The sequence below is a fragment of the Prunus avium genome, chromosome 5 (genome assembly GCF_965620075.1).
Source record: "Prunus avium chromosome 5, drPruAviu1.hap1.1, whole genome shotgun sequence".
NCBI lineage: Eukaryota > Viridiplantae > Streptophyta > Magnoliopsida > Rosales > Rosaceae > Prunus > Prunus avium.
Window position 1 is genome coordinate 10,021,908 of NC_142288.1, and position 12,884 is coordinate 10,034,791.

At 39.1% G+C, this 12,884-nt stretch overlaps 1 protein-coding gene and 1 pseudogene across 2 annotated transcripts; both read right to left on the reverse strand.

The window, feature by feature from the left end:
- Positions 1-2,188: 2,188 nt before the first annotated feature.
- On the reverse strand, positions 2,189-7,837 carry LOC110752282 (protein FAR-RED IMPAIRED RESPONSE 1-like; annotated as a pseudogene). The gene is made up of 3 exons (XR_015835763.1): positions 4,384-7,837; positions 2,516-3,901; positions 2,189-2,425 (listed from the first exon to the last, which is right to left on the reverse strand). The product of XR_015835763.1 is annotated as a protein FAR-RED IMPAIRED RESPONSE 1-like (transcript).
- Positions 4,618-8,862, reverse strand: LOC148294257 (uncharacterized). Its single transcript, XM_088253337.1, has 5 exons — positions 7,856-8,862; positions 7,245-7,770; positions 6,953-7,016; positions 5,934-6,523; positions 4,618-5,094 (listed from the first exon to the last, which is right to left on the reverse strand). Exons 1-5 carry the CDS (start codon positions 8,860-8,862, stop codon positions 4,618-4,620), a joined length of 2,664 nt encoding a protein of 887 aa, XP_088109463.1.
- Between the last annotated feature and the right edge of the window lie 4,022 nt (positions 8,863-12,884).

The following is a 12,884-nucleotide window of genomic DNA, read 5'->3' on the forward strand; positions in this document are numbered from 1 at the left end:
AAAACTCGCTCCATGGGTGAATTTTATCTCCTCTCTTATTTGATTTTAGTTCCATGACATCGATCACATGACCTATAAAACACTTGGTTGAAAGATTTTGCTTTCGAACTCATGAAATTGATTTAACACTTTCGTTGCTATATATAATATGACAAACTATAGTAAACCCCCCAACCTATAGGGTTATTTACTCTGGGTAATGCTATGCTTACCACATAAATCTACCACATTTTAATACCATCTTACATGGCAGCTGATGTGGACAACCACCTCATTAAAATTATATTAGTTCTTTTTTAAGGAGATAATATTTTCTATATTTTTCTTTACTTAAATTTTAAAAAAAGAAAACTAAACCCTACTGAATTAGTTTGCCTCCCCCAATTCCCTTTCTCCCTCCTTCCTCTCCTCCCCATCGCAGGTGCTTTGCCGGACTTCTGCCATCGCTCCGCCAGACTTCTGACGTCGTTCCGCCGCTCTGCTCCTTCCTCCATGGTTAAGATTCTTTTTCTGTTTAGCTTACCCTTTTTTTTTTTTTTTGGATGAATGCTTTCTTCTCATAAGCAATTGTTGAATCGGTTATTTATTTGTTTCCAATTAGTATTCAAATTAAGTTTTTTTTTAGTGGTTAAACATGGTCTTCTTCAAATCAGGATTTGTTTCTAATCGTCGGCGCTTCGTCGGACCTCTGCAACCCTTCCCCCGCCGCTCCACTACCGCTCTACTCCTTCCTCTTGGTGTTTGGTTTAGTACACCTATATTTGTACATCATATTCTTCACCCCTCTCCCTTCTTGATCAAACTCCATCTTACAAGCCAAATTGCACAAAGCAATCTATCTAAAGAAAATCAGGACTGGAATTCAGAAGGTGTGGATGAATGAGTTTTACTTTTTTAATTTTCTGGATGGGTATGAATTTGTTTAATTTTCTGATGGGTTTCTTTACTATGTTACATCTGATTGAGTTTTTTTTGGTGTTTTTTAATCAAGGATTCAATGGTCAGAATAGAATAGCTTTTTCATGCACCTTACAGGTAGGGGTGGGCATCTAAAACCGAAATACCGAAACCGTACCCTAACCGAACCGTACCATACCGATTTCATACCGTTTCATTCGGTACCGATCAATATTCGGTACCGTACCGTACCGTACCAATAGAGTATGGTATGGTAGCGGTATCAAGTATTTGGTACCGATCAATACCGTACCGTACCGAATACTATTCAGATATATAATTTTCTATTGAATATGTTGATGGATATTGCATATGTTGATTAGGATTTGGTTGATTTGGATATTGAATATGTTGATGGATATTGAATATGTTATATTCAATGGATATTGAATATGTTGATTAGGATTTGGTTGATTTGGATATTGAATATGTTGATGGATATTGAATATGTTGATTAGGATTTGGATATTGATAATCGAATATGTTGAATCTTTGAATTTGTAACTTAGGCATCACTTATTTTGGTAAATGAATATGTTGAATATTGAATTGGTTCATTTTTTAGTTGTGTCATTTTTGTACCGAAATGGTACCGATACCGTACCGATACCGTACCGATACCGTACCGATACCGACACGGTACGGTATGGTACGGTACCAATTTTGACAAACGATAATCCCATACCGTACCATACCGATTTAAATTTCCGGTATCGGTAGCGGTACGGGCTCAATACCGTACCATACCGTACCGTGCCCACCCCTACTTACAGGTACTTGCTTCAGAAAAAAAAAAAAAAAAAAAAAGCCACATGACATGAGTTCCTTGCAGTGATGACTCTCCATGTTAAGGATGTTATTTTGAAGATATTCACCTTAGGGTGGATGCATGCTGATAATAGATTGTATCTAATTCAAGTACTGGATTTCATTTGTATCTCATTTATAGTTAGAGATCTAATCGTTAAAGCATAATTAAGTTAATGTATTTTGTTAGTTTTCATTGGTTGCTATATAAATTCTCTCATTTGCAGTTTGTATTGTTCATGATGAACCATTTTCTTTTATGAAATTCATGAGCAGGGTGTTATAGACAAATGCATAGCTTAATACCATTTGCACACTTATTAAATTCATGATGAACCATTTGCCTCCATGAAATTCATGAGTGGGAATAAGTACACACAGCAACCGTCCAAACTCATTAGCTTAATGCCTAAAAGATGATATCAAAAGTTCAAAATCAATATATGATAACTCTCTTCAAAGTTGATTTCCATATGTCTATTACACCATAACTATTATAACTAAATTTGTAAATTTAAGCAACAAGGTAAAACAAAAAAATATTATTCTCCGTTTTGCTTCCATTTTGCAGTTGAGCTCTTGGTCATCCTTTTCCCTCAAACTTAATTCTTGGCATATTGTGCTTCCCATAACCTCTATCCAAATAGCGATATTAGGCACCCTAAATATAAGAACAGAAAAATGAAACATAAAAATTATAAAATAGAGGTGAATAAAAGCAAACAAGTGTTTCAGGAAATATATGTATTACCTGAAAACGATAAACAATTACAATCTGCCTTGGTCTCGTTTTCCACCTTTATCCTCAATGCATTGTCATATTGATCCACAAATTGTTTTAAAGTAGTTTTTGAGTTTACATGACCATCAAAAAATGCATTCATACTCTCACTACATTGTGTTGTAGACATTCCCACCCAAAAACTATTTTTCACAAATGCTGGCACCCAATGATGTCTCTCAATATATAGGCTATTCAACCAATCATTTTGCAACTTATATTTCTCAATCATCTTGGCCCGTCCTTCTTCAAACTCATCCTGATTCAATGAGTCATAAACAATGTTGTTCAAGGCAAAGCTAATGAATTGATATTCCTTATATCCACTTAACTTTTGAGGAATTTTATTCATGATATGCCACAAGCATAAACGATGTCTAGTATTAGGAAAGACAATCGCAATTGCTTTTTTCATGGCTTTGTCTTGATCTGTAATTATTCCCTTTGGAGCACAACCATATATACAAGCAAGCCAAGACTTAAACAACCAAATAAATGTGTTGGCATCTTCACTTGAGATCAACCCACATCCTAGCAAAATCAATTGACCATGGTGATTGACCCCCACAAATGGAGCAAATGGCATGTTATACTTATTAGTCAAGTATGTGGTGTCAAATGTAACAACATCGCCGAATACTTCATACGCCGCCCTACTCCTTGCATCTGCCCAAAACACATTTCTTAAACGACCATCTTGATCTAAATCAATACCATAGAAGAAATTTGTGTTCTTAGATTGCATATTCAAAAAATAATTTTGAATTGCAGTGGCATCTCCTTCCCCAAGCTGTAATTGCCTAACCTTTTCAATGTAGTTTCTACAATCCTTTTCTAAAAATGGCATATTCTCATGCCCCCCCCACTTCCACCACAACTGAATTATAACTCTTGTTCAGCCTTATCCCAGCTTTATCATTCATTTCAAGCGAGTTGACTCGCCAGCTTCCACTCAAGCATAAACCTACCCTAATTTGAGCCTTGCAATTATTCTTTATACTTGGATGTGGCTTTAGGGTATTATTTGAATTACTTTTGCAGGTCCCTGAACAAGCACATGCAAGAGTAATATATCTCAACTCCCCATCATCTCCTTTTGTTGATGACCTCTTTATCACTGGGAAGCCAGATTGTTTCCCATATTCTCTATAATATTGAATTAACTCATAAATATTGTCAAACACCATTCCAACCTTCGGCTCTTGTATTTTTTTTCTTCCACATCTGTTCTATTGTCCATGACAATCTCATCATCTCCATTATTTTCAATTTTAATCCCATCAGATTCCAGTTCAACAACTTCGTCTTCATCAATAATTTCTGAACTTGCAGAAATATTTGAATATTCTTCCATTCCTACATCATATAGGACATGAGCTTATGATACATAAGCATATAATACCAAAATTTCAACACTACAGTCAATCAATTCATCTTATGATACTACAGCATATAATAAACAAATTAACGCATCAAAAACATTAAACTACAAAAAGAAAAAGAAAGTAATAACTCGATGGTATGCTAACCAAAAAACCAAAGAAGAGAGAACCAAAGAAGAGAGAGTTGAGCCTGTGATTCAAATCGTTGAACACCCAAATCATAAATACAACCAGGAGTGGTAGTTATGCTACCATGATTCAAGTTATTACAGGTTCATATTCTTACATGGTGAAGGAGACCATGTTTAACTAGTAAAAAAAAAACTTCATTTGAATATTGATTGAAACAAATAAATAAACGATTCAGCAATAGCGTATGAGAAGAAAGCATTCATACAAAAAAAAAAAAAAGGTAAGCTAAACAGAAAAAGAATGTTATAACGAAGGTTTACTAACCTAAAACCGTGGAGGAAGGAGTAAAGCAGAGGAACGGAGTCAGAAGTCTGGCGGAGTGGTGGCAGAAGCAAGACGAAGCACCTGCGATGGGGAGGAGAGGAAGGAGGGAGTGAGGGAATTAGGGGAGGCAGAGAGACGTACGTGAAAAGTGGTCTCTAATTCAGTAGGGTTTAGTTTTATTTTATTTTTTTAAAATTTTGGGTGAGATGGGCCAAGAAGACCAGAACAAAAAGACTAAACAACTACAACTCTAGGCCTAGCCAAGCTGCAAACATCAGCAACAAGGCTATTACAAACACAAGGAGGCGCCAACTCAAACCGATGAAAGCCAGGAACCATATCATGACTCATGTGAGCCAAAACATTAGCAACAGAGTTTTGTTCACGAAACACATGAGTGAGAGAACAAAACCAATCCTGCTGCATCTTCAAATTGCAACAATTTATCAAGCTAAAAAGAGGATGAGTGGAAGCAATGGGACCACCAAGAAGAGACACCACAGAGCTAGCATCACATTCCACCTCAACATGTCTGCAACCAATATCCCATGCCAAATGAAGCCCCCAAAAAAATACCCCAAAGCTCAGCCTCAAGAGACCAACACCCTGATTGACAGCAAAGCCCGTAATCCAATCCCCTGCAGAATTTCTAATCAAGCCACCTGCTCTAATAGCACCAGAATCAGACTTTCGACTCCCATCAGTGTTGAGCTTAAAATACCAGGAAAAGGGGCATGCCAATGCACCTGCACGACACACTTCTTAGGGGACCTAAGCATAGGCTTACAAGCTGTAAACCAGTCCATAGCATACTGCATAATCAACTTATGAGGCTCAGAAGGCATAACAAACCCAGCCTAAAAAACAACTTTACAGCGCCACTTCCAGATGAACCAGAGACAAACAACAAAAACTAGGGACCAAGGTAAATTATCACAAACAACTTGTTTAGACTGCAGATTGTGCAAAAGCCAAACATCAAAATCACCCACATGGCAGTTAACCAACTTATCACTAAACCCAAAGCCACTCCAAATATCCATAGAGCAACAACAACCTCTAACTAAATGCTTAATAGATTCTATAGGATAAATGCACCTGGGACAAGGAGCACAGGAAGCAAGGCCCTTTTTCTGCCTTTGATAATTGGTAAGCAACTTCTTATGGCACAACAGCCAAAGAAAGGTTTTAATCTTAGGAGGAATTTTAAGCTTCCAAAGAAAAGCCCACTGCCACGGCAGAACATTCCCTTCAAGAAAAATGATATTATAAACTGACTTAACAGAGAAATCACCATTTGGAGTGCACTTCCAAATTCTTTTATCTAGACCACACCCAAAAAAACCAGAATGAATGCTTAAAATCATCTAGACAATCTCATCAGGCAAACATTCCTGCAAACAATTCATATCCCAACAACCATCTTCCAAAAAATCACTTACGTTAAGTTGGAGCATTTCCTCAGATAAATCAATTAGAGCATGACTCTACAGAGGACCACAGCTTAACCAAGAATCAATCCAAAATAAAATATTATCACCAGAACCTACCCTCCTTTGAAGACCATGAGGGAGAAGCTTAGCACCATATAAAACACCCCTCCAAACACTAGAACTGCAACTTAAATGAAGATCCTTAGCAGCAAGAAGATCATACTGCCTCAAATACTTAGCATTCAAAACCTGAGACCAAAGGCCTTGATCGTTCTGAAGCAATCTCCAACCAATCTTAGCCAATAAAGCTTGATTCATCCAGGCAGTTTTCTTGATTCCCAAACCACCAACAAATTTAGGTTGACAAACAGTATCCCAATTAACAAGATGAACCTTATTCTTATATGCAGTATGGCCCCAAAGAAAATTCCTATTTAACTTATCAAGTTTATCACAAATAGAGATAGGAAATTGAGCAGTTTGCATTGAATAAATGGGAATGGCAGAGGTAACTGACTGCATCAAAGTGATCCTACCAGCCATAGAAAGAGTATGACTCTTCCACGCAGACAACCTTCTTTGAACCTTATCAACGATCTCAAAATAAGTAGCCTTAGTAACTCTTTTATGAATCAAAGGAACTCCAAGGCATTTACCAAGACAATCAGTAAGAGGAGAACCACTAATAGAAGCAACTGCTTCATAACCTTAGCTTGAGTAACAGAAGTCATCTAAGCATTGCTTCATAACCTTAGCTTGAGTAACAGAAGCTTTACCAAAAAGGATCAGATCATCGGCAAAGAATAAATGTGACACCATAGGATACCACTAATAGAAGCAACTGGCGGGCTAAATCAGAGCAGGTATTTGGGGAAACACAAATCACAGATTTCTCAAAACTAACCCTTTGACCAGAGAGATTACAGAAGTCATCTAAGCACTGCTTCATAACCTTAGCTTGAGTAACATAAGCTTTACCAAAAAGGATCAAATCATCGGCAAAGAATAAATGTGACACCATAGGACCCCCTTGACAAATCTGAACAGGCTTCCAGATTTTATCCTGAACTCTTTGATGAATAAGGTGAGAAAGTTTCTCCATGACAAGACAAAAATATAAGGGGAAAGAGGATCACCCTGCCTAATCCCACATTTAGGAACAAAGGCCTCAGTTAACTTACCATTCAGAACAGCTTTATACTGGACAAAACTAATACAAATCATAAGAAGCTCAAGAATCCTGCCTCTAATGCCAACTTCCCAAAACACTTCCCTAATAAAATTCCAGCTCAGACAATCATAAGCCTTGGATAGATCAATTTTCCAAGCAACAAACCTTTTTTTTCCTTTCGAAATTTTAAATTTATGCAACATTTCCTGAGCCACAACAATATTATCAGTAATATGTCTGCCTGGCACAAAACTCACTTGAGTGGGACTAACAAGCTTAGACATAGGAGGTCTAAGTCTTGCAACAAGGATCTTAGAAACCACTTTGTAAAGAGTGTTACACAGATTGATTGGCCATAATTGAGGCATAGAAGTAGGCCTCTCAACCTTAGGAACCAAAGCAATCAAGGTATCATTGAGATGCTCAGGAAGAGAAGCAGTTATAAAACAATCCTTAACAACTGAGATGATATCACTAGAACAAAGATCCCAAAAATTTTGATAAAAAATAGCAGGGAAACCATCTGGCCCAGGGGTTTTAAGACCTCCAATAGCAAACAAACTATGCTTAATTTCTAATTCAGTGACAATGCCACTTAAACCAGCTAAATCATTACAACCAAGTTGAGGAAACAATTGAGGAAGCAAAGAATACTCACCAGCCGAAACAGAAACATTAAACAACCCTTGAAAATAATCACAAACAATCTGCTTTATACCATTTTTCTCAGTCACCCACACTCCATCATCATTATTCAACCCTTCCAATTTATTCCTTCTCCTTCTGATGACAAGTAGAAAGATGAAAAAACTTAGTGTTCCGATTGCCTTCCCTCATCCAAGTATTTCAAGATTTTTGCAGCCAAAACATCTCTTCCTGATCAAGAATGAGATTATACTCTTTAGTCAACTCAACCTCAAGATTACAAAGATAAGGATTGAATTGCGAACACAACTTTCGTTGAATACCCACAAGCCTAGCTAAAAGTCTATTTTTCTTTCGAAAAAGACAGCCAAAAACATGCTTATTCCAATGATGGAGAGAAGGAATAATACTAATAGATTTATGAACAACATGGCCCTCACTAGAACTCCAAATATCATAAATGAACTCAGAGAAATCAGGATGGCTTAACCACATAGCTTGAAACCTAAAAGGCAAAGAAGCTCTGGCTAGGGCATGATTGGACAATAACTTCACCAAAAGAGGGTAATGATCCGAATTAACCCTAGGAAGATGAGATAAATGAGCTTCAGGAAACAAAACCCGCCACTCAATGTTGCATAAACCTCTATCAAGCCTTTTCCAAATAATACCCTCAGAATTCCTTTTGTTACACCAAGTGAAATGGGCTCTAGAGAAGCCTAAGTCAACAAGATGATTACGATCAATCCAATCAATGAAACTCTGACCACCATTATCCAAATTACCACCACATTTCTCCTTAGCACACACAATGTCATTAAAATCTCCAAGGACAAGCCACGGAAGGTTAGAAGCTTGAGCAAGACCATCAAAATAATTCCAAAGAGACTCTCGAATCCCATGACAAGGATTAGCATAAACCACAGTGAGCAACCACCAATGAGTCCCTAAACAAACAAGAGTAGTAATGGATTGGCTAGAGTGGGCAATGACATTAAGAGTGACAAAACTCCCATTCCACAAAAGCCAAACACCCCCTGAAAAACCAACAGCATCCACAATATGGTAATGAGAAAACCCCAAAGTCTTAGCTACGTTGAGAGCCCTAGGCCCACTAATCCTAGGCTCAAGCACAACAAAAATATCAATGGCATAAATCTTCTTAAGATCCTTGATAGTACTAGCGCATCTATCCTTACCAGCACCCCTCACATTCCAAGACACAATCATCATAATAAAATAAGGAAGAAGGGAAGAACTTAGGGAAAACCCTAAATATGCAATAGCTCTGCCTCAAGAGCAGAGACATCATGCTCACAAGCCATACCAGTAGGCAGACCAACTTCAGACACACCAGAATCAGTGAAATCCCCTTGTTGATCCATATCATCAGAGGCAATACTCACACCAGAAGTCTCAACTTCATGCAGCTTCATTTGGCTAATATCAGGTGGGTCATGACCATTAACCAGACCAGCCTTGCCCAAAGAAGAATCATCAAAAGGAGAACCAACAACATTGAACGAGAAAACCCCACGAACATCATCTTGAACCTCAGAACCACTGAATTGCAGCCCAACAGTATCAAACCCTTGGGCATTAACAGGTTTAACCCCCACTTTATTCCTCCAAGGCTTCCTCAAATTAGGGCCACCCTTAACCACAACACCTCCCACTTTGGGCAATGGAGCATTAGTGATATCTTTCAAAGGCTTTTTAAAAACCCAAGGCGAAGATTCACGAGGATGAGAAGGTTGCTTCCCAGAAGATTTAGCCTTAGAAGATAAACCAGAACCAGAAGGAGTGGCAGACTTCTCATTCCCCCTTGTGCTAATAGGAGTAAACCCCTCCATATCATCCTTTCCACTATCCTCCTCAAAAAGAACATTGAACTTGGACCAGAGAAGATATCAGCATTCTTAGACCCAGAATCCTTTGAATTCAACTTACCTAACTTAGAAACCTTCCCTGAATCACTAACCACCTTCTTTTTAATAAAACTTCTTGGTTTCATTAACATCCACTACCCATGCATCTTAGCTGGAATCTCAGCATCTTTAGTAATAGGATTATTAACACTGAGATCACCACTCTTATCCGAAGTATTAACCTCCATATTCTCAGCATGACCTGAATTTGACTCTTCTTTTTTGGCTTGCAATATAACAGGGCAAGAGTCTCTACCATGACCATAACACCCACATTCAAAACAGACTAATTGAATTCCCTCATACACAACCCTGTAAGAACGACCTTCCATGACAGGACCCGACCCAAATTCCACTTTGGAATCCGAGCCGAACCCTGTGCGTGTCCGACACCTGGCAAGTGCCGAGCACAAAAGACCTAATTGCCCTTCTAGTTAAAATTTAACTAAAACTGGGGTTTGACTTTTGCCGAAAAACTCAACATAGTCTCCCCTACGATTAGACCAACCCCAAGATTTCACCTGTCAAACATGTATAAGAAAATACACCAACTGCCAGCATACAAAAATTTACATACTAACAGTTACACAAGTATACTAGGGCAATATCAGAGCTCTACACAGATTAGATTACAAGTATAAAATAATTATACAAGACCCTACGTTGTCAAGGAATGTAGCGGAAGATGGACTCGGCCCGGTGGTGGCGCACCGTCAATTCCTTATGTTTCCATCAATCCCTCTATAATCCGTCAATTCCATTCTTGTGCCACCGGAGTGACACATTCTCGCAGGTCTCGGTGACGCAAGGTCCACCAAACCGCAATCTCGCAGGATTCAGGGGACACTAGGTTAACCTAATCCGCAATCTCGCACCTCACGGTCCGGGCGTCCCCGCAACTCGTGGGGCAATGTCAAGCATGCTGACCTAACCAAAGGCAACAGGATGTCCGTCGACATCATTATAAACAAAGGCAATTAGATGTCCGTAGACATCATTATAACCGAAGGCAACCATTTAAATCCGAAGGCAACATATTTATCGAAGGCAACCTTAATTAATCTTGGGTACCTATGGTGGTTTCTAAGAAAATATAATTTCTGAAATAATTTAACGAGAAATAAAATAAATTCTTATTTATCCACTAACTCTGCCACCATTTTATCTGTTAATTATCTAAAATTCTAGTATGCCAAAATCTCTAGGCACTCTCAACTCGGCAGCATATAAAATATAATAATAGAACATATAAAAGCGATAAATCAAGCTATTAAAACTCTGATTAATGAATAAACTCATTCAAGATCAAATAATGAGATTAAATTGCATATATTCATTTATGAAAACAAAAGGTCCACTCACAGGTGCTCTGAGCTAGCTGGACCTTTCGAAGGTCCCTCCTGCAGGTCACCTAGTGCCCGGGTGCCTGTATAATCATCATAATATTTTATTAAAACTCTGCTTAGTAACATAGTATTAAATTAAAAACCCTGACCCCCGGCTCCTAAAAGTGCGTGCATCACTTTAAAGTTCATTCCTATGCCCACATTAGCTTTTCTCTCAAAGGAAACCATTTAAAAGTACCTAGGGACTCAAAAGCGATAAAGTCCCAAAAAGTCAACTCGGGACCCTGTGGGGTCCACGACCTTAGAATTCCGATCCGAACATTCCTAGAGGTTCCAACAAGCCTAGGACACATGTCCTGAAAGTTTGTTCTCGATCGGACGGTCGAATTTCTCACAATCGCACGATCGGACTGACGAACAATTTTCCGTAAACCTAGCCCTAGGGTTGGCTTTTTCGGAGCATCAGGGACTCCGATTTAGGATTTGTTGAATCCTACACGATCCTTAAAATACCTAGATCAACATACTCCAGTTTGGCTATGATCCAACGGTCCGAACGTATTGAACCCGGAAATCGCACACTATGCGAGATCCGTTCAGGGTTCAAATGTTATCCAAATTGAGATCCACGAAATTCTACGCGCTCGTGAGGACACGAGGATTATTCTAGGACCAAGAGTGGCTCCTGGTACCTGACCCACGCACCGCCCGCGCATGGGGTGTGCCTAACAATTTCCGGTGGCCGGATTTTCTCCAAATCGTCGGCCCAAACTCCTATCCTAGGTAATACACCCTATTTGGAACCACTTGTGTTCTTGGACTATGGCCAAAAAGTGGCCGGAAGCGGTTGGAACTGAGCTCTCAAAATCGGCAGAATTTCAACTCAACAATTAATATCAAACCTCAAAATCTTTCAAAACCTACCCAACCATCAGCTAGAACATGAAAATCGTTCGATTTGGTGGCCGGAGGAAGGAGAACGAGGGTTTGGAAATTTGGAGAAAATTTGGCCGAAAACCATGGTTTTCCGGCGAGACCCGTGCGGCTGACGGTCGGGGAAGGCGTCGGACGGCTGGGGGAGGTGGCGCCGGTTCATTCTTGGCCTGTCCGGCGTGCGTGGTGGTGGTCGGCTAGAGCACAGTCGGGGGAGAGAGGGAAGAGACGCGGGGAGAGAGAGAGAGTGAGGAGAGAGAGAAGAAATCTGGTTTTAAAAAAAATCTGACTTTTTCCCAAAATTTCAATTATGCCCTTTTTACGTATTTTGCTCGTAATTTCTTCGTTACAAGTCCGATTTGAGTCCACTACGTGTCCACAGACTCGTTTTATCGTGCTCTACGCAACGGTACAAACAAAATCTCCAGATTCCATCCTAGTCAAAACGTCATCTTAAAACCTAATAAAATATTCTAAGGGTATAATTGTCTTTTCCTCTATTAAATTATTAATTAAATATTAATTAAGGTCTGGGTTGTTACATTCCACCTCAATGAAAGGGGTTAAAGGTTTAAATAATCAAGTTCAACATAGACTCTAGCAAATTTACCTCGAGCTCGACTCATGGTATGAGCATCAACCTTTACAGTGGCACCAATAAGATTCCCAATCTTCTCCATAACATCAGAGCAAAAATACTCCACATTCAAGCCATTAATCCGAACCCAAGCAATCATATGAGTGATTTTTTCCTCTTTGGCATTAAACCCAGGCTTCCATCGTTGGGTCACCACATACTGCCCAGCAATTTGCCAAGGACCACCCGAGAGAACATACCGCATATCTTCTGCTAACAGGAACTTAGCAATGAAATAATTATTCTCCAAATCGATTAGGCTCATCGAGCCCTTAAGATCCCACTTCTGAAGAAGATGAGTCCTCAAGAAAGCATAAGACGGAGGCCGACCCATAAGCTTAAGAATTATAGCAGTGCGCCATGGCCAATACAGACAGCTCTTAACTTTATCAGAAAATTGGATTGAAG